Source organism: Pseudopipra pipra, chromosome 1, assembly GCF_036250125.1.
Source record: "Pseudopipra pipra isolate bDixPip1 chromosome 1, bDixPip1.hap1, whole genome shotgun sequence".
Classification (NCBI taxonomy): domain Eukaryota; kingdom Metazoa; phylum Chordata; class Aves; order Passeriformes; family Pipridae; genus Pseudopipra; species Pseudopipra pipra.
Window position 1 is genome coordinate 150,998,271 of NC_087549.1, and position 17,385 is coordinate 151,015,655.

The window sequence follows — 17,385 nt, forward strand, 5'->3', positions numbered from 1 at the left end:
AGTTGGCCTCAGATATCCCCATAACCTGAACCCTACATCGCTGGCCATCTCTGCAACTCAACCTCCACGTGAACCTGACAACATGGAGTCCAAAAAACTTGAAAATTTTCAATCTTCTTCTTCCCTTAAGGAAGCCAGAGGCCATCCAATGTCTTGAAGGGAAAATTACCAAACGTGGTATTTCCAGCCATCACAAAACCCAGCCACTAAAGAGGTCCCCCAAGAAAACCCAGTCCCCCAAGCTTTCCACCCTGAATGAAAAAAGAAAAAAATAAGAAAAAAAGGACTTGGCAATCAGGGAGTATTCAAACAGAACACACATCCATGAAGGCTCTTGCAGCAGTTTTCCTATGCTTGCCATGGATTTGTGTTTCAACATGCTGGGGTGAAGCTGGGGTGAGACTGGGGTGAAACTGGAGCCCCGTGGCCCCAGGGGGTACGGGCAGACCTGGGTGAGCACACACGTGGGCTCCCTCCCCAGCACGTGCTGGTGCTGTGGAAGCTCATTAAAATGGACCGAGGGATGTGCCAGCTGTAAATGCAAAGACAGGTCTTTTCAAATAAGCCCCATTAGTTCCACATGTGCATTTGATAGATAATTTTTTTTTTTTTTTTGGTTATGTAACATGAAACCAATAATTATGGAAATGACTGTGAGGATCCAGATACTCCCCACAAGAAAAAGACAGAGAGCGGAGAGCAAACAATACCAGAGGCTTTGCAGGGATTTTTCCTCCCCTAGTGCAGCCATCCTTAGTAAACTGCTCGTGCAGAGCCCTGCCCAGTGGACCAGAGGAAAGGAATTGGCTCTGGGAGCACCAGCTCCCTGGAGCTGCACAGGGCCTTCGGCTGCAGGATTAAAAACTCGCTATGCAGTCACATACCCGACCCTGAGGCCACACAGGCAAACGGCTCTCCTCACCCCCAAAAAATGTGGAGAATGTGCTGGAAAGAGTGCAAAATCTGGTTGTTTCCTCCACTGCTTGTGGCTAGTTTGCTGTAAATTCCCTGACCGGGGATCAAATCTGGAGGAGGCGCACATCCCAGACGGAATTTTTCAGAAAAGTATTTATGCATCAATCTGTTTATAACAAATAGCAGATCTCTATTCACACCCAAAATGAGTTATTCCCTCTCATGCTTGCTCTCATCCCACCATCCCTGCTCACACTCGTCTGACAAGCAGGGCACAAACCTGCTTGCAGCAAAGCTGGGCACATGGGGGAAAAGAAAGAGGAACACACACGTTTTTAGTGGGAACACAGCTATCAAAACAACATTATACAATTAGGGAAAAAAAAATAGAGGTGATTATGTAAACTGCTATCCCTGTCTGGTCAGCACAAATCTCATGTGGGCTTAGGTCAGTCCGTTTGACACAGCTAGAAATGATTGTCTGTGTTAACCATTAGTAGCTCCCAGTTCAAAGTTTCCTGCTAGCTGCCTCTGTCCCCTGACAGTATTCCCTCTGTCTGGCTCAGATAAGATGCAGGCAGCATTTCCCAGCCCTGGCCATGTCCATGCTGGAGAGCTCAGCACTTCAACAGGGAATGAGACACCAAACCACAGCTTCCAGCCTGGATGTTCTACCCCAGAACTGAGTACCTTCAGTGTCCCCACAGGTTGTCTGACCACAGCAAAAAAAACCAAAGAGCAGACCTTATTGTTCCTAGTGTGGTGGTCAGGAGATATCCTGGGCAGGCAATGAAGCCTTGTAGTGCCTGGAATAAAATGCCAGCCCATACCTTGGAAAAGTTGCAACCACAGGACAAGGAAGAATGGCTCTTACAGGTAAAGTTGTGACCCTATAGAGGAGCATGGCAGGGGCATAATTTGTTGCCTGTGGAAGCATCTGAAAGACTTTCTACTTCTCCTCTCATTTTCTGCAGGGAAATCCTCATTGCTTAAGGGAAAAGAGTGTGATTTGGCTGTTTTTCACTGAAGGAGAGAAGCCTGGCTTCTCAAAACCTCTCAGCTACCTTCTCTCACAAGATGAGACCCCACAGAGGCGTCATCAGGATGGAAGTACACATAAGTAACATGGTTGTTCCCACCTTCTGCAGGAAACAAAGGAGGTATTTGGGGTTGGATGCTTTTTCTATTGGCATACCAGGCCACCACATTTTATTTAGTGTTAAGGACACCTGGAAAGGCCCTTCCAGAGGCACAGTCAGTGCTGAACTGTTTGCTGCTCTTGAAGAACAGGAGCAGAGCAGACAAAAGACAATCTGTGTCTTTTGGGCTGCTTGGGCTGGTGACTGGAAGGAGCATTTGGGCACCACAGGGGCACTGAATGATCCTCACAGCACCTTTTCACCGCATTTCCTCCATCTGGGGAAACTTCCGAAGCTCAAAAATCATGTCCCATCAAAGCTCTCAGTTTCTACACAAGATCTCTTCCAGCTTCTCACAAGGCAAGACACAAATTCCAAGAGTCTTCAAGAGTAGTAATTTCCCTTCTTTGCTTATGGGAGGAAAAGGTGTTTTGGGGACTGGTATATCCAGTCTCTCCATCCTCTAACTAGTCCCCCACTGCCATGCCTTGGTACCTGGAGGCAAATTCAGGCACCTTTCTATGTAAATCAGTGAAAATACTTGGAACAGTGTGAAAATACTTGGAGCATCCTGAAAATAAGGACAACAAAAGAAGAAGCAGGAATTAAGACATCGGGGATTTTGTCATGGACAGCAGGGACTAAGAGGGCCAGTCAGGGCAGCTCAGCAGTGTGCAGGTGTGCATAGCTCTGACCCATTTCTCTCTTTCTAGAATGGGTCTCACCTCTTAGCTCACAGAAACTGTTTGGCATGAAGAATTCCTTCCCATCTTCCCACAGATTCTTGCCAACAGAACACAAACCCAGTGCACCACTAATAACAAAGGCTAAAATCACTGTCAGCTGAGCAAGGCCCCCAGCAGAGACAGTAGCTGAGGAATCAGCCTAAGGCCCTGTAATCCTGGCAAAAACAGTTTCAAAACACACTTTATCTAGCCAGTCTGCCTTAGAGCTATGCAGAGAATTGTTTCATGCAGCCTTTTTATGAAGAGCGGAGATGGATAGCAGTAGCTCCCAAAATAATTCACGGGGCTTTTAGCAGCTTCTATTACTGCTGGATGGACTGCAGTGTTCATTGTTTCATTCTGTCAGCCAAATCCTCCTCCTCCAAAATAAATAACTAACAAGGATGCATCCCAGCTTCAGAGATGTTTTGCCCATGCAATTAAAATCCTTCTACCCTCTAACAGGTTTGTGTATTTATAGTCCAGCAGCTACTGTACTCTACTGGTATTTTCCCGTTACCATGCAGGGCACCCTGCACAGTCCTCCAAGAATTCGATCTGGCTCAGTGGGGGACATCCATCAGGTCAGGGAGCCCCTGCTTGGCACAAATCTGAGCATGTACAAAGCTGGGGCTGAGTTTTAGGCTGGTTCTTAGGCACTGCTGCAAGGAACACGACTGATAGCATGAGAGGAGTCCACCATGTGAAACCAGACTTGCTGGATCTATCCACAGGACAGAGAATTAAAATCATTAGTGCTTCTCAGTTGTTTTAGATGCTGAAAAAAAAGCTCAATAAGGAGGTTTGTTCCAGTAAGAGCTGAATCACAATACATGGAGAAGTGCAAGCTATTATTTCACGCAGCAATGGCACAGACACTCAATTTGTTTATCCAGATCTACTTTGCCCTGGCTCACTGGTTTCTCATCTCAAAGGTTCCTTGCTTAGCTTAAGCATTTCTGAGTAAATTATTTTCCAGCTTTTGATGTCACATACAGCTTTTCTTGTTCATTATAAACCAATGCAGTGATCTGCTCTTATTTGTGCACTGGCTTTGCTGCTTGGTCAACTTTCCAGCATGAGTAGAATAAATCCCAGAGGGAATTTCACAGTAACCCAGTTACTGTTAGGTGAAAAGCAGCTCTTTTTGTGGCCATGATGTTTTTTGAGAGGGTGAGTAGGGTACTTTTGCCAAACTCTGACTTTAATCACGCTTAGACATCAGCTAAATCAAATCTCCTCAGGGAGGCCTGCCCTCTGCTTCCCCCAGTAATGAAGTATTTCAATGCATTTCATCTGGACTCAGGCCTGCCTTTCGTTTTTGCCAGGAGGAGCAGTTTATTCCCTGGAGCTGTTAACATCCCAGAGAGATGCCTTCCCCTGCAGCTCATGCAGAACCTCCCCGGTGAAGCCACAAGCCCAGGGGACTAAGAGTTGAGCTGAAAGCTCTCTCTGGTTTGGAGGATGGATATATGACCTGGGCCAGAAGCATCCATTTAAAAATCCCCATGCAGACAAGCTCGTTCCTGCTCCTCCTGAGACAAGGTGGGGACATGGGTTCCAGCAGATTCCCACCTAAATCAGAATCCAGGTTTGGGTCTTGATGGCTGTGGGTACCCCAGGCAGGATTTGAACTTATCGAGTGTTTTTATGAGGAAGAATGAGACCACAATAATTGGTGACAGGCTGACAGGAGGAGGGAGGAGGCCTCATCTCCTCCACTCTTCAGTGCCAGCTCTCCAACTCACACCATCCCCACTTGCACATCAGCTTTTAATATTTAATTGCAGCTTTGCCAAGGGACTTTGCCTCCTGTCTTGCAAAGGAGGGGGAGAGGAAGGAGTCAGGAGAGTGGTGCTGGAGAGCCCTGAGGAGACTATCAAATGGCAGCTCTCGGGTGGAGGGAAGCGCTGTAGCATGTAAGTGATTTTACACAAAAAACCCTCACAGATCATGGAAGATGGAATGAATTAATATCAGAAAAATCTTGTAAACCCTTAGCAACTGGGGGATGCTGGGCTGGTTGTGGGAACTGCTCGGGGTGGGCTGAGGAGAGTATTTCCATCAAGTGCCTGTACTGTATTTAAGGAAAAGGGCGGACAGGGAGCACTTCCCTCCTAACAGGCTCATTTTTGCCACGGAATAAATCCCTCAAGGGCTCTTAACCTGGAATTGTTTAATGTTAGACACCACCGCAAAAATAGGAAACAATCCCCAAACTGTGGGAGGTGGGAGCCTGTGATCTAACAAACCTGTCTCTTCTCTAACATCGTGGGAAATGACCTGGAAAATAAAAATAAATTGAAAAAAAAAAATTTAAAAAAGGAACTTTTTAAAGCAACTAGTGAGAAATTTATCTCCCTCCCTCTAGACTTGCTTTCAGATGTCTTAAAGGCATGAGAAGGGAGGCAGAGATCCTCAAGCTGCTAGATGACACCCCTATCCCCCCAGAATCTGCCCTTCTTCAGTACATCTGGAAGTGGACACCCAACCACGGGTGGACAATGACTCTGGACGCTGACTAATATTCAGGCCAGCGCCAGAGAAATCGCTGATGAAACATATTTTACAGGCAACGTGGCTTTTAGAACAAATACTTTCAAAATGTAAATACAAGTATTTAAAAATCCCACAGTTCAAATGTCTGTGTCAGTAATTAAAAGGCAATCACAAAGAACTTGTAGGTCCCCAGAGCTCTGTCTAAATTCAGAAAATGAACCCCAGATGACCCAATGTACTTCCAAGTGTCAGATCAGTCACTGCAAATACAATGCCTGAGACTTCTGCTGCACATTTTTGAAGTCTGGAAAACGAGAACATTTTCGGCAGAAGAGGCCGAGGGGTGCTTAAATCTCCAGTAACTGCCTGAATCCAGAGCTGGTTCAGGTCTATGCAACATTGGAAACATAAGAAAATTCTAGCTAATGATGAATATACAATATGCCACCAAATAACTTTAAATTATTTAAAGCTAATTGTTCTTCACATCCTTTCCTTCTCATTGTCACAGAGATGAACTTGGTCATCTAAGAGGAGGGGATAAGTGGTAGAACTGAGTGGATAAAAAACATTCCCTGCATTAGGAGGGATTTAATTCAACTTGTGTCTTCTTTAGCCCCATTTTATTTTTTCAGAAGTGAATCTATGTGATGTTTGCAGATGTATCAGTGAAGACAGCATTTGTTCCACAGCCTTTTACTGATGCACCAGTCCCCTGAGTGGAGATGGACACACTAACTGTTGGCTTTTTTCCCCTGAATCTTCACATCCAGCACCATAACCTTTGCTCTCTTGTTTCAATGCCAGCAGACAGAAAACATGGAAAAAGCTGAGAAGCTGAGGCCAGCTCAGTCCTTTCCTTCTCTGTGCTGTTCTCCAAGGAGCAATCCAGAGCTCAGAGCAGTTCTTCTGAGGAAAGCTGTGTCCGTCTCTGAACTGGTTGCCAGGTGGGTGGTTAATCTGTGGTTGCAGTTCAACTCAGACCTGAGGGGCTCCAGGGTGGACTCTCTCTCTCCCATCTCCATAACAAAAAAATGTCACTCAGATAAAGTCTTTCCCAAGCACAGCATCCCAAATTGTCAGGTCTCAAGGAAGAGGTGGGTATTTTCTGCCACAAGTGCTCTTAGCTGTTATATATTTCCAATGCATTATTATGTCTTGGAAGACAAGTCCTGATTTAAAAGCCAGACACACTCGACAAAGATCACTAAAGACAATGACACAGAAGAATTTACCCTCAACCCCAATGACTGGAGCATTCCCAGGTGGACAATTTAAGCTTTTAATCTTGATAGTCTGTAAGGTGCCACATGGGAAAGGAGCAAATGCTGGAGAGATAAGCTGATGAGGAGGCAAGAGAGGTATGGGCATTGCATCCCCTCCTGGTTTCTCTCAACTGTCTCTAACCAAAATGCTCCAGGGAGAGTCACATTTCAGTCCAGGCACCTTAAGGGCTAATTTCTCTTCTGGTTACAACCCATGACTGAGATCAGACCACAACACTGCCAAGCGTGAGACAAATAAGATTAGGAACAGAACCCAAAGGACATCTCCCTCAACATAAGAGTGACAGAGCAGCTGTCAAATCTGTCTCTTGAACTTCCCCATGGGACAGTTTAGTTCTGAATATCCCAAACTTGGTTAATTTTCAATGTAAATAGCCATCTATCTGACAGAGTCTTTGGAGAAAGCTGAGAGTGCACTCCCCTCAGCAAGGAAGGGAAGGAAGGTGGTTTCTTCTGCAAAGGTCTCACTCATCACCTGTGTTGTATCAGGTCAGGTACTGACTTGGTAAATCACTTTATATTAGATTAAAGCTGAATAAACTGACCTTCTGGAAAGCCTGACTTCAGCTCCAAGCTATAGGTCAGCAAAGTGCAATAACACACCTCTTTCAGGCCATATAACCCCCCAACACATCCTCCAGCAGTGGAGAGATGGAGCGCTCCAGGGACACGTCTGCATGGAGCTGGGGAGGAGAGGGCTCACATGGATCTAGCAGTACTGCACTGACCTAAAACCAGCCCTCTTTGGGGGGTTTCTCACATCTCTCTCACTTTCCAAGATTTGTTTTGGAGTCTGTTGGGTTGGGGATTTCCAAAAGGTAGTGGGAAGGCAGAACAAGCCCGTCCACAATATGACAAAATACATCCAGGCTAAAAAAGGTATTAAGGTCCCATCTCCTGTCTTCCCTGCAGGTACCAAAGCATCCTGGACTGTGATAGAAACATGACTAAGCAAGAACATCCCAAGGTGAGAGCCAAAGGGGGACAGGTTTTCCTAACGACAAAATGTTCCAGTTCTTGGCAATTAGAGACAAACCAAAACCTAACATTTTTTACAATATCCAGTGCTGTTCTGAGGACACCCCAGAACAGGTTAGATCCAATTGTCTTTTAATAGGTAAAGTTGGACTAGCACGTATACCATGCTACAGGATGGGATGGAAAATTAATGTATAACGTTCAGGTTGCTCTGGAGTGAGTACATTGTAGGGGTAGAGACCATCAGCAGCTGTAGGACTTGGCAGAGGATTTAGTACTGGTTAGAAAGTGAGGGAAGGATCCAGCCTGAGGTAAAGGTACACAAAGTCATTAAGGCACCCACTGGGCTGGCAGGGATGACACTGAGGCATCTCTGCCCTCCTGCAGCACCAGCAGGAGGTTTTTTGAGGTTGCCCTGTGTGTTTCAAATGACACCTACCAAAGAAAGTGGGTGATTGTATCATTCTACCCCAGGGTGCAAAAATCACTTTCTTGGTGCTTTTGACTGTAATGGAACTTAGACATCAAGTCCACAGGTAGATTTTGCTCACAGCTACATTTAGATGTCTATTTCAGAATCTTACACGAAATTCCCCCCTAACTAGAAGCTGTTACTACCGTTCTCACATCATGGCAAAGGTGCATCTTCCACCAACCAGTGTCCCTTATGTCATATTTTGCTTGCAAACTCATTGGCATAAGGTGCAGTTTTCAGCTCTGTGTTTGCATGTTAAGTACTGCTTTGTCATAAGGGGCCACTTACACCCTGGAATATAAATGATAAAATAACTCCCTGGAAGGCAGATACTCTGGACTTTATTCAACTGATCAGAAAAAGCTGAATTTCACTTCATTAAAAGAAAAAAAAAAAAAAAAAGCAGAATCTGAAAATTTTTATTTTCAGTCCAGATTTTTAAGAAGAAACTTGAGGTTTCTTATGAAATGATATGGGGGTGGGGGGGAGGTTTCTGGCTGAAAGCACAGTTTCATAGAGTAGGGGGGTGGAGATGGGAATGGAACAATGATCCAAGAGGGAAGACAACCACTCGTCATATTTTTTCTACTCCAAGGCTTCCCTGCATGATCATGGACAAATGAGGAGGATACTCTGGAAATAGGCAAGACAGAAACTTCTTCCACACTTCAAAAAAGGGCTAGAGTTTAGATTGTGTCCCTGACATTTACTCAGAGAACATAAAGCAGAAACTGATGGGATACGCTTTCATTCCAAAAAGTTAGGAGGTCAGTAGATGTGATGCTTGAAGTAGAAGAGTGGGAAATAAAAATTTCACATGATTTGCTACTGAAGTTATATAAGAATCTATTTCAATGGGGCTTGGGGGTTGTTTGGGTTTTTTTAGCTCATGGAGAGAAGATATCCCTCACAGGCCAACGTCCTTTCAATGGGGAAAACCTATGCCTTATCTCCAAGTCATCCCAGCAATATGTGCTCAAGCAAGTCCATGGAGGGTGTTCCCATCCCTAACATTGGTGCCCCAACAAGGAATCTCAAAGGACTCCTGACCAACTCTGACACTCCCAAAGTCACTCCACGCTGTAAGAGGTTACATTGTGCTCCACTGAAGACACCATCTCCCAAAGGCCTTTTGAGGATGAGGAAGCCTGATGCCAGCACCATGACAACCATCCAGCCCCTGAGCATGGAGACCAAACCCCACAAAGACCCATCCTTCCTTTCCTCTCTCCAGAGCATCCAGAGGAAGGCACAGTGGAGTCCTGCCACCATTAAATGGAAAGAGTCTTCTGCAAAGGTTAGTAGATGTTCTTCAAAAGCTCCTGGAAATATATTTCCTTTGGGTGTCATCATTATAAGAGGTTGGGTTTCATGGTGGTGCTTCATCATCCACTGGTGTCAATCCCTAGCCTTGGGGAATAGGCTTTCCTATGGAACTTTATGTCTAGTGCCATCCAGCTCTGGGTGATTTAATGGTCTCGGGGGCACAGGTCATATGTTCGAACTATTCCTTGGGATGATCCTCTTCCTGGAGGCAAGGAATTGATAGGAATGGACAGCCTAGATTGGAGAGAGACCCACATCAAGGAAACATGAGAGATAATATCAACATAAAATTGATATAATCTGGAATACTAATTATGGATGAGATCCTGCCTGAAATGGTCATGTTCATCCCACTGCTGTGTGATGCCAGCCCAGCCCAGTGATGGCTACGCCACATGAGGGACTGGTCCTTCACTGCAAATACAGCAAAGGGCATCTCCAATCACTACTGGGTTTGAGACACTAAAATCTTTGTGGGAGCTGGTAAAGGAAGTGGATGGATAATCCTGACTCTGAAGGGTGGCCTCAAAATCAAAGATGGGTAGAGAAAATACCAGTTAGCTCTGGAAATGGGGCGGGTGGGAGCAAAAAGCTGTGAAGCACAGTATTGGAGAGAACAGAGCAAAGCCAAGACTGGGTCAGGTTTACAGGAAAAGAAGGCCACCTCTGCCTCTGGAAAGCCTCCCGTGCTGTCACCTTCCCCACACTGGGCCTTCGTGCAGTTCCTCTCCCCTATTTGTGGGAACTTACCTGTTTCCCTGCTGTTGTTCCTACGCAGGAAGGGAAGCTGTCCCACGAAAGGCCCACGATCATCTCCTCAGTGCCAGGCACAGCCGGTGACTCAGCCCCGGGCACAAGCTGTGAGTTGGATTTATTTTGGCTACAGGTCATCACTGCTACTCTACTGCCAGCTCTACACTTGCAACTGGGAAGGGTCTACTTGTTCCTTACACATAGTTGCATTTCCCACATAACCCAGTAGCAGACACTGACTGGGTGATGCTGGCTGGGGATCGTGTGGATCCTGCCAGGACTGACCATGCAGGAATATGGCCAAGGATAGGGAGCACAGAGAGCAGATGACCCTGTGACTGAAGCCTTCCAGCCCTGATGGGTCCCACTGCACAGAGCTGGCAAATCCCAGCACAGCTGGGATCTGGGCCAGTGATGAGTCCATAGAGCCATGCTGGCTCTCCCTGTGCTGTTATCCCAGCAGTTAAAAATAGCTGCTATTAAATACCAAGGCAGAAGTACGTCCATGTTTAGTTTGGGATGAGTAATATCTCCCTGCACCTCAGCCTTGAGGATAGGAAGAGGGAGAGGTTCCTTTGTACCTAACTAAGGAGCTTTGGCTGGGCTCCTCTTTGAATTTGGCAGTGGTGGTGTATCAGACACAGTCATCCTTGGCTTAAGATAGGACATGTAAGGGATCCCTAGTGCTATGATATCATCAGGACTAAAGCAGGTCAGGGATATTTCAGGGCAAGAGGCATCTGTGAAGAGTGACAGATCCAAGCTTTGTGTGAGAAAAGGCTGAATTTTGCCAAACTTTATTGTTTGATTTGGGGCAGAAAAGGCAGCTCTCCAAAAATCCCATAATGACTGGATTAGAGACCACTGGGCCATCCTGCCTTCTTTGGGCCTGGATCGGAATCCAGGGACCCCTTATACCATCTATTTAGGATTTGTTCTCTTTCCTTCCCATGTCTTTCTTGTCTTTGGCACAAGAAGGGGATAAAAATCACACGCTGCCTTGATTTGAGACACTGTATTTAATTACCCAAATACGTGGGAAAAGACATCTCTTACACAAGCACACAAATGATGGAGCTGAGGTTTCCACAGCATTGCTGGGAATTTGTTTTAATGTCAAAGCACATGATGTCACCACTCTATCTAGCTAAACACTGTCACAGCGTTATCTGTAGTGTGCCTTTTACAGCGCGAGGAACGTCTTTTCCTCTGGCTGGCGAAGGATGAATCATGGTCTATCTTAGAGCCTTACACCACTCCCCAGCCCCTGACTCAAAGGCCTTGTAATAGCAGTGGCTTCATGTTGTTGTGCTTCATTGGGAGGGCTTTGTGTGAGGTCCTTCTTGGGAGGCAATTCCATCCATGGAGACAGGAATATGACAGCTACCGCTGATGTAGGTGCTGGATTTGCTCAGAGACAGGAGTTGTAATGCTTCCTAAAAAAGTCCAGGAACCTGCTGTCCCAAATCTCTTCTGGGATAAGGCACGTCCCAGGCTATACCTGTGCTGTGTTGCATCATTCCCATGGAGCGAGAGAGACGTCAATGCTCCACGAGCCTCAGCAGGGAGCAGGGCAGGTCTTGTATGGGAACTTCCTCACCATCCCACAGGGACTGCCCCACAGCCCTTCCCCAGGGCTGAGGAGGGTTCACCCAGCCAATACAGTGATCTGGGATGGGGAAAGCAGTGTCTAGTGATTTGAAGCCACACAATAATGTAAGTTAAAAGCAGGGCACGGTTCTCAGGGTATGGAGGACAACAGCTTGGCAGTGTCCAAGACAGCTCTGCTGACTGGCATTGGGCTTATCAGCAAATGCATGTCCATGCCACAGTTCAGAGCTGAGTAACTACACACAAAGTCAAAGCAGCAGCTGCTGCACCTCTTTCCAGACATGGCACAGTCACCTCCGAGACACTGATGGAGACCTGAGCATTGCTCAAAGGGGGAGGCTCCTACACCCCTCAGAAAAGCCCATTCCTGGGCAGCTAAACCGGCTGGGCTGTATCCCTGGTCATGCTGATGGTATCAGATGATCCAGAGGAAGCTGCCACCAAAGACGTCATCAAGTCACTAATTAAAGAGGTACAAGTGGCTGTAGTCTGCAGTAATGAGATTAAACTGAGCACTGGAATACTTACACGATAGAACAAAATTCTTCCTAGGAATGAAGATAGCAAATCAAAGCACCATTTTTCCCAAAGGGAGATGGTTGAGAGCTTGAGTCCTTTAATATTAAAAAGGAGAAAGCACCAGCTAATTTACTGCAGGTAGAGTCTGCTGAGTACTCTGGGTTTAAAAATTAACAACTTCTAGATGAATTTTGGCAGTCAGAGAGAGGAAATCGCGGTCAAGGAAGAGAGAAGAGGAACATCCATGCAGGCACACACGCATATGCTTGTGCATGTGTGTATTAACACAGCTCCATTATTCAGGGCTTTCAGCTGAAGGGCACACGGGGATGCCACCTCGGTGCAGAGCAAAGATGAAACAGGAGCCTGACGTGACTGCAAACCACAGAGCATTCAGGCAGCCTCCAAAACGCCTGTAACCCCCTCCTCCTCCTCCTCTCTCTTCTGTGTTCATTTCGACCTCTACCCACGGGGAATTTTCAAAGCGAGGAGAGGAGGCGAAGGAGAGGGCAGAAAGCAGTGGGGTCCCCCATCCTGCATGCGGGGAGACTCAGGTTTGGTTCAAGGTTTGCTTGACAGGGGAGGCTCCTTCCCCTGCTCGCTGCAGCACCCACACTTTCTGCTGCAAGGGGGTGCGGTGCCATCTAGCGACAACGAAACCTCCTCACTTCCATCCCAGAATTGGTCTCCGCAAGGATGCTCCGGACACTGTGTCCCAGCCCCGGCGGTGGGGGGAGGCTGCCACCCTCCCTCTCTCCATGACCTGGGGCTTTCAGCCAGCATCCTCCCGTCTGCATCACGCTGTTCAGCAGACGGGCTGGGGAGAACATCACTAGTGAACTGGAAAGATCTGAAAGGCGGGGGGGAAATGCTGATTTAAGATAAAAGGCTGCGCTCATGCTGCAGACGGCTCTGAGTTCAAGGTAGCTCTGGCACTTGCAATGATAGAGGCTCCTGCAGTTGCAATAATCCTTAAAAGCTCATTTCCCTTTCAGCAGTTGCTTTTCATGGGCATGACAGGCGGGAGTTCAATGTCAGGACTCCTGTAAGTGGTCAGTCTGTCCAGCTCTCAGTGCTTGGTGCCTCTGGGACTCAGACAGGAGGGAAACCCTGACTAGAGCACCCCACATCACAGAAAGAAGGGGCAAAAGCAGGTGCCATCCATTACCTCTCCCAGCCTCTGACAGCTGGTTGGGGATGCTGGGTTCGCAGGCATCTTCTGGGTGTGCTGCCATGGGAGCGTGCAGTGGTTCTCAGGCAGCCATGGAGCGCAGGGGGGGATCAGACTCTGCTGATCAGCCTGGCCAGCTCTGCCAGCAATCAAAGCAGACAGACTAGTCTCTCCTATTTGGCTTTTTCTGCAAGCCCTAGCCTCTGCTCTCACTCAATCTAACCTAAAGAGCCTTTCCCCTGCTAAGCCCCTCCTGTCCTCTTCATCAGGCTTCCAGCAAGAGCTATCCCATCTCAGCTGAGGGCTCAGGGTTGCCATCTACTCCCCATCCCCGGGCTGCTGATCTCCTCCATCACATTCTCAGTGCCTCTCAGAAAATCCCAGTGCCTCATTGATTTTTTTTTCTCATTTCCTGCTTTGTAATTAGTTGCTGTCTCCCAGACAGGGGGAGGAAACCCTTTCCCCAGGAGCTGTGCAGATCTGTCAGGTAGCTCAGATCTCTCTGGGTCGCAGGAGCAGTTTGCAGGGACGCTGATGGGGACACACCTGGAAGTCACAACCCACAGCAGACCAGGTCCTTCACCTAGAGATGGAGAGACACAGCAGCAGTGTGAACAACCAGCCATGTGTGCAGACAGGCCATACACATGTTGCAGATGAAGAGAGAGCCCCACATAAATATATGCATGCACTCCTTGTGTTCCTGCTGGGCACATGCACACCACAACACACACATACCCACTGAGAGCTGCTGACTGAGCTGATATGCTCTGCCCTTCACCTCCTGCCTTTATGTTGCTCCACCCATATGGAATAAATAAGATATCTCAGGCCCCAGCCTGTCATTGTTTGCTGACACCCCTGGCACCCACCTCATGCTACCTGAGAGAGCGTGTGTTTGCTGACAGCCTGTGCTATCCCCAGCCCTTTGCCTCACCACTTGGCTGGCAACCAAGGACCTGCCTATCACCCTCCTACCAGCTCTTCCCTCCGACCCCCATTTATCGGAGGAAGCAACAAAGAGCACAGAGAGCACTTCAGAAGGAGGGGTGATGATCTTCCGAGGCACCAGGCTTAACACAGACAGCAGGGTAATTCCCAGCCTTGCAGAATGTTTAAAGAAGCTGGGCTGTGGTAGGGAGGAGCAGAGCCCTCCCAGGAGACTCGGAGAAAGCAAATGGTCATCTGGAGCTGGATGTCTTGTGAAGTGATTGATGTGATGTGATGTGATGTGATGTGATGTGATGTGATGTGATGTCATGTCATGTCATGTCATGTCATGTCATGTCATGTCATGTCATGTGGTGTTGGGAAGGAAACCACGTCACGTGCTGAACTGCAGCCTGGTTGACGTGTAGCATCCTCTCCAGGGACTGACACCTGCAGACCCACAGGGAGAAGAGAGGCGCCCCTCCAAACAGCCCTGTAGAGCTCCAGCAGAGGTATTCAGGAGGAGGGCACCAAAAAAGCTAAAGCATCTCAGTAATTAAAGAGGGCTTTGAAAAAGTGGGAGTGACTTTTCACATGGGCAGATAGTGATAGGGAAAAGGGGAATGATTTTAAACTAAAAGAGGAGAGATTTAAATTAGATGTTAGGAAGAAATTCTTTACTCAGAGGGTAGTGAGGCAATGGAATAGGTTGCCCAGAGAAGTTGTGGATGTCCCATCCCTGGAATTCTTCAAGACCAGGTTGGATAGGTCCCTGAGAAAACTGGTCTAGTGGAAGTGTCCCTGACCATGGAAGGAGGTTGGAACGAGATGATCTTTAAGGTGCCTTCCAACCCAAACCATTCTTTGATTCTACAAATCTGGAAAATCAGCAGCAGTTGCTTGGCCCTTTGGAGCAAAGAGCCCTTCAGGGACCAGAGTTGTGCTTCATCTACTCATCACAACTCTGCTGAGATCTCTATGTGACCAGTATGCTGACCTGAGATGGAGATATCCCTGTGCAAAAACTGTGCAAACACATTGCAGGAAGGGTGACAGACCTTGGACAAGCATCCTTACCCTGTGTTTCTGATGGTGCACCGGGGCACAGGAAGGCTAAAACAGCTTCTGCACTGGCAGATAAAACAGATAAGATTTTTGCCCCAAGATCACCTGGTCCACCACAGCTCCCCCACTGCTGCTGCCTCAAGCTGTCTGGCACTGGGAGCTGTGGGCCATGGGCATGGCCTGGGAGGGTATGAGCAGAGTGGGACCCAGTGTGGGTCTCTTGCAGCCCTCACCCTAGGTTTTGTGATTGTAAGAACTTCTGAGTGAGTGTTTTATCACAGGTGATGGGAACTTCTGGTACTGGCACAGCCAATCCATATCTTTCATCACCACAAGGTGATGTACGCCAGCATACACTCTCTAAAGGTGTCAGAAAAGTAAACCAAAGAGACAACAGCTGGGCCTGATTTGATATTACTGGGTACATCAGCCATATCCTTATCCCAGCCTGCTAATGGTGGACTACTAAAACAAGCCCCAGAGCCCTTGGTTGTGTTTGTATTTATTATTCAGCACAGCCAGGCAGGGTCTCCAGCTCTGACACACAGTTGTACCCACCATTAACACACTAAAAATCGTACCCATTGCCAAGGTGAGCTTTGAGGGCATCAACAGCCCTCTGGGGCTGAATGCTTTACTATTATCCCTCTCCAAACACTTCCCAGAGCAGCTGCCTGCGACACCACATGGCTACAGAGGGGTTGCAAGGATGGGGACAATCCCCAGTCTACCATAAAGCAGATAGTGTGGTTGTCCTTCTTTCAGTCACTTTCCTAAAGTATTTTTTTTCTTCTTAGTTCTAAAATATCACAGCTTATGAGGAAACAGGGAACCAGAAAATGTGGTTAATACCTGTCACCTGCCCAGCTTTTCTCTTAAAAGTTTGGCTGTGGCCAGAGGTGACAGGGGCCTGGGCTGTGTGGATCAAAGCCTGAGGACATGACAGTGAGTCAGGGAAATGCCTCTTCCCCATTGCACCATGGCCTGGAAGCATCCCCCTTCCCGTACTGGGTTACACCGGGGGTATTTTGAATGAATAAATTCTGAAAATAAGCCAGGGCCCCAGCCCTTCCCACCCTCTGTGCAGGATTGCTAGGACTCATGATTGACTCAGCCTGGTGGAGGAGCAATTTCACTCTTCCCTAAAAATAGACCAAGTGGTTCATCCTCTCAACATAGCCCAGCACTCAGCGATAAAACCAGCTGCCAGGGACCACTGGGAGGCAGTGAACAGGACCGAGGGCGTGGGGAGTGGAGTGGGACTCCTTGTAGGATACACTGAAGGCTGCCTGGCCGTGAGCTTCTCATAGATTTTGGGGCTGTCTGCAGCGTGACACACCTGTCGGGACTACAGAGACCTTCCTGTAAGTAATATTGGGGTAGATTAGAGTGGGGCGAAGTGTTGCATGAAAACAAACCTCCAGCTGATCCTGAAATGCAGGGCAAATGAGGGTGCTTAGCACCTCGTGCTATGAAAGAGAAGCTGCAGCTTCTGGAAAGCCATGGATTTTATTCTGTTGGCCCAGAGCTTGGTGAATCCCACTGTCTGCTGCAGAAGTTGTGTTCCACAGGTGGTGGCTTTGGTCTGGTTCAACGCCATCATCTGGGGCACTTGGACACGTCCTAGGCAGAAACAGAGCATTGTGCTTGTGTGCTTTTCCTCTGTCTCGAAATACTGAAGTTCACAGCTTTGAGGCTTAAATTCATGGGGACAGATCTCAGTGCCTATTCTGTCCCCCCAAAAATATTGTTATTTACCATACCTCTGGTCACTGTGACCCCAAATAGGGGTAAGAATCTGTATGGGATTGGATTGAGCTGGATGGACACTGGGGGTGGAGGAGACCTTTTCTAGACCCAAACCGTGTTCAGGACTGGTAGTGGGTAGGCAGCAAAGTGGGGACTGTTCAGAAGCAAATGAGCTTTGCTTCGTCTTACATCCCTGAGGAACAGGAGGCAGGGAAGGTTTAGTTAAGGAGGGAATTTCTTTCCT

The 17,385-nt window shown here is 47.6% G+C and overlaps 1 protein-coding gene across 5 annotated transcripts in view; it reads left to right on the plus strand.

Annotated features, from left to right (window-relative positions):
* Nucleotides 1-4,585: 4,585 nt before the first annotated feature.
* Nucleotides 4,586-17,385, plus strand: part of XIRP1 (xin actin binding repeat containing 1) — a 33,870-nt gene continuing 21,070 nt past the window's right edge. Inside the window, exons 1-5 of one of the 5 annotated variants that reach the window (XM_064639003.1) lie at nucleotides 4,586-4,698; nucleotides 6,086-6,225; nucleotides 7,477-7,531; nucleotides 8,904-9,314; nucleotides 10,122-10,203. In XM_064639003.1, the coding sequence (XP_064495073.1) occupies nucleotides 6,098-6,225; nucleotides 7,477-7,531; nucleotides 8,904-9,314; nucleotides 10,122-10,203 (676 nt within the window). In that variant the 5' untranslated portion in view covers nucleotides 4,586-4,698; nucleotides 6,086-6,097. Of the gene's footprint in view, nucleotides 4,699-6,079; nucleotides 6,226-7,476; nucleotides 7,532-8,903; nucleotides 9,315-10,121; nucleotides 10,204-16,596; nucleotides 16,757-17,385 lie in introns of those variants that run through there. The other 4 variants (XM_064638995.1, XM_064639021.1, XM_064639012.1 and 1 more) reach the window with 4 other exon arrangements.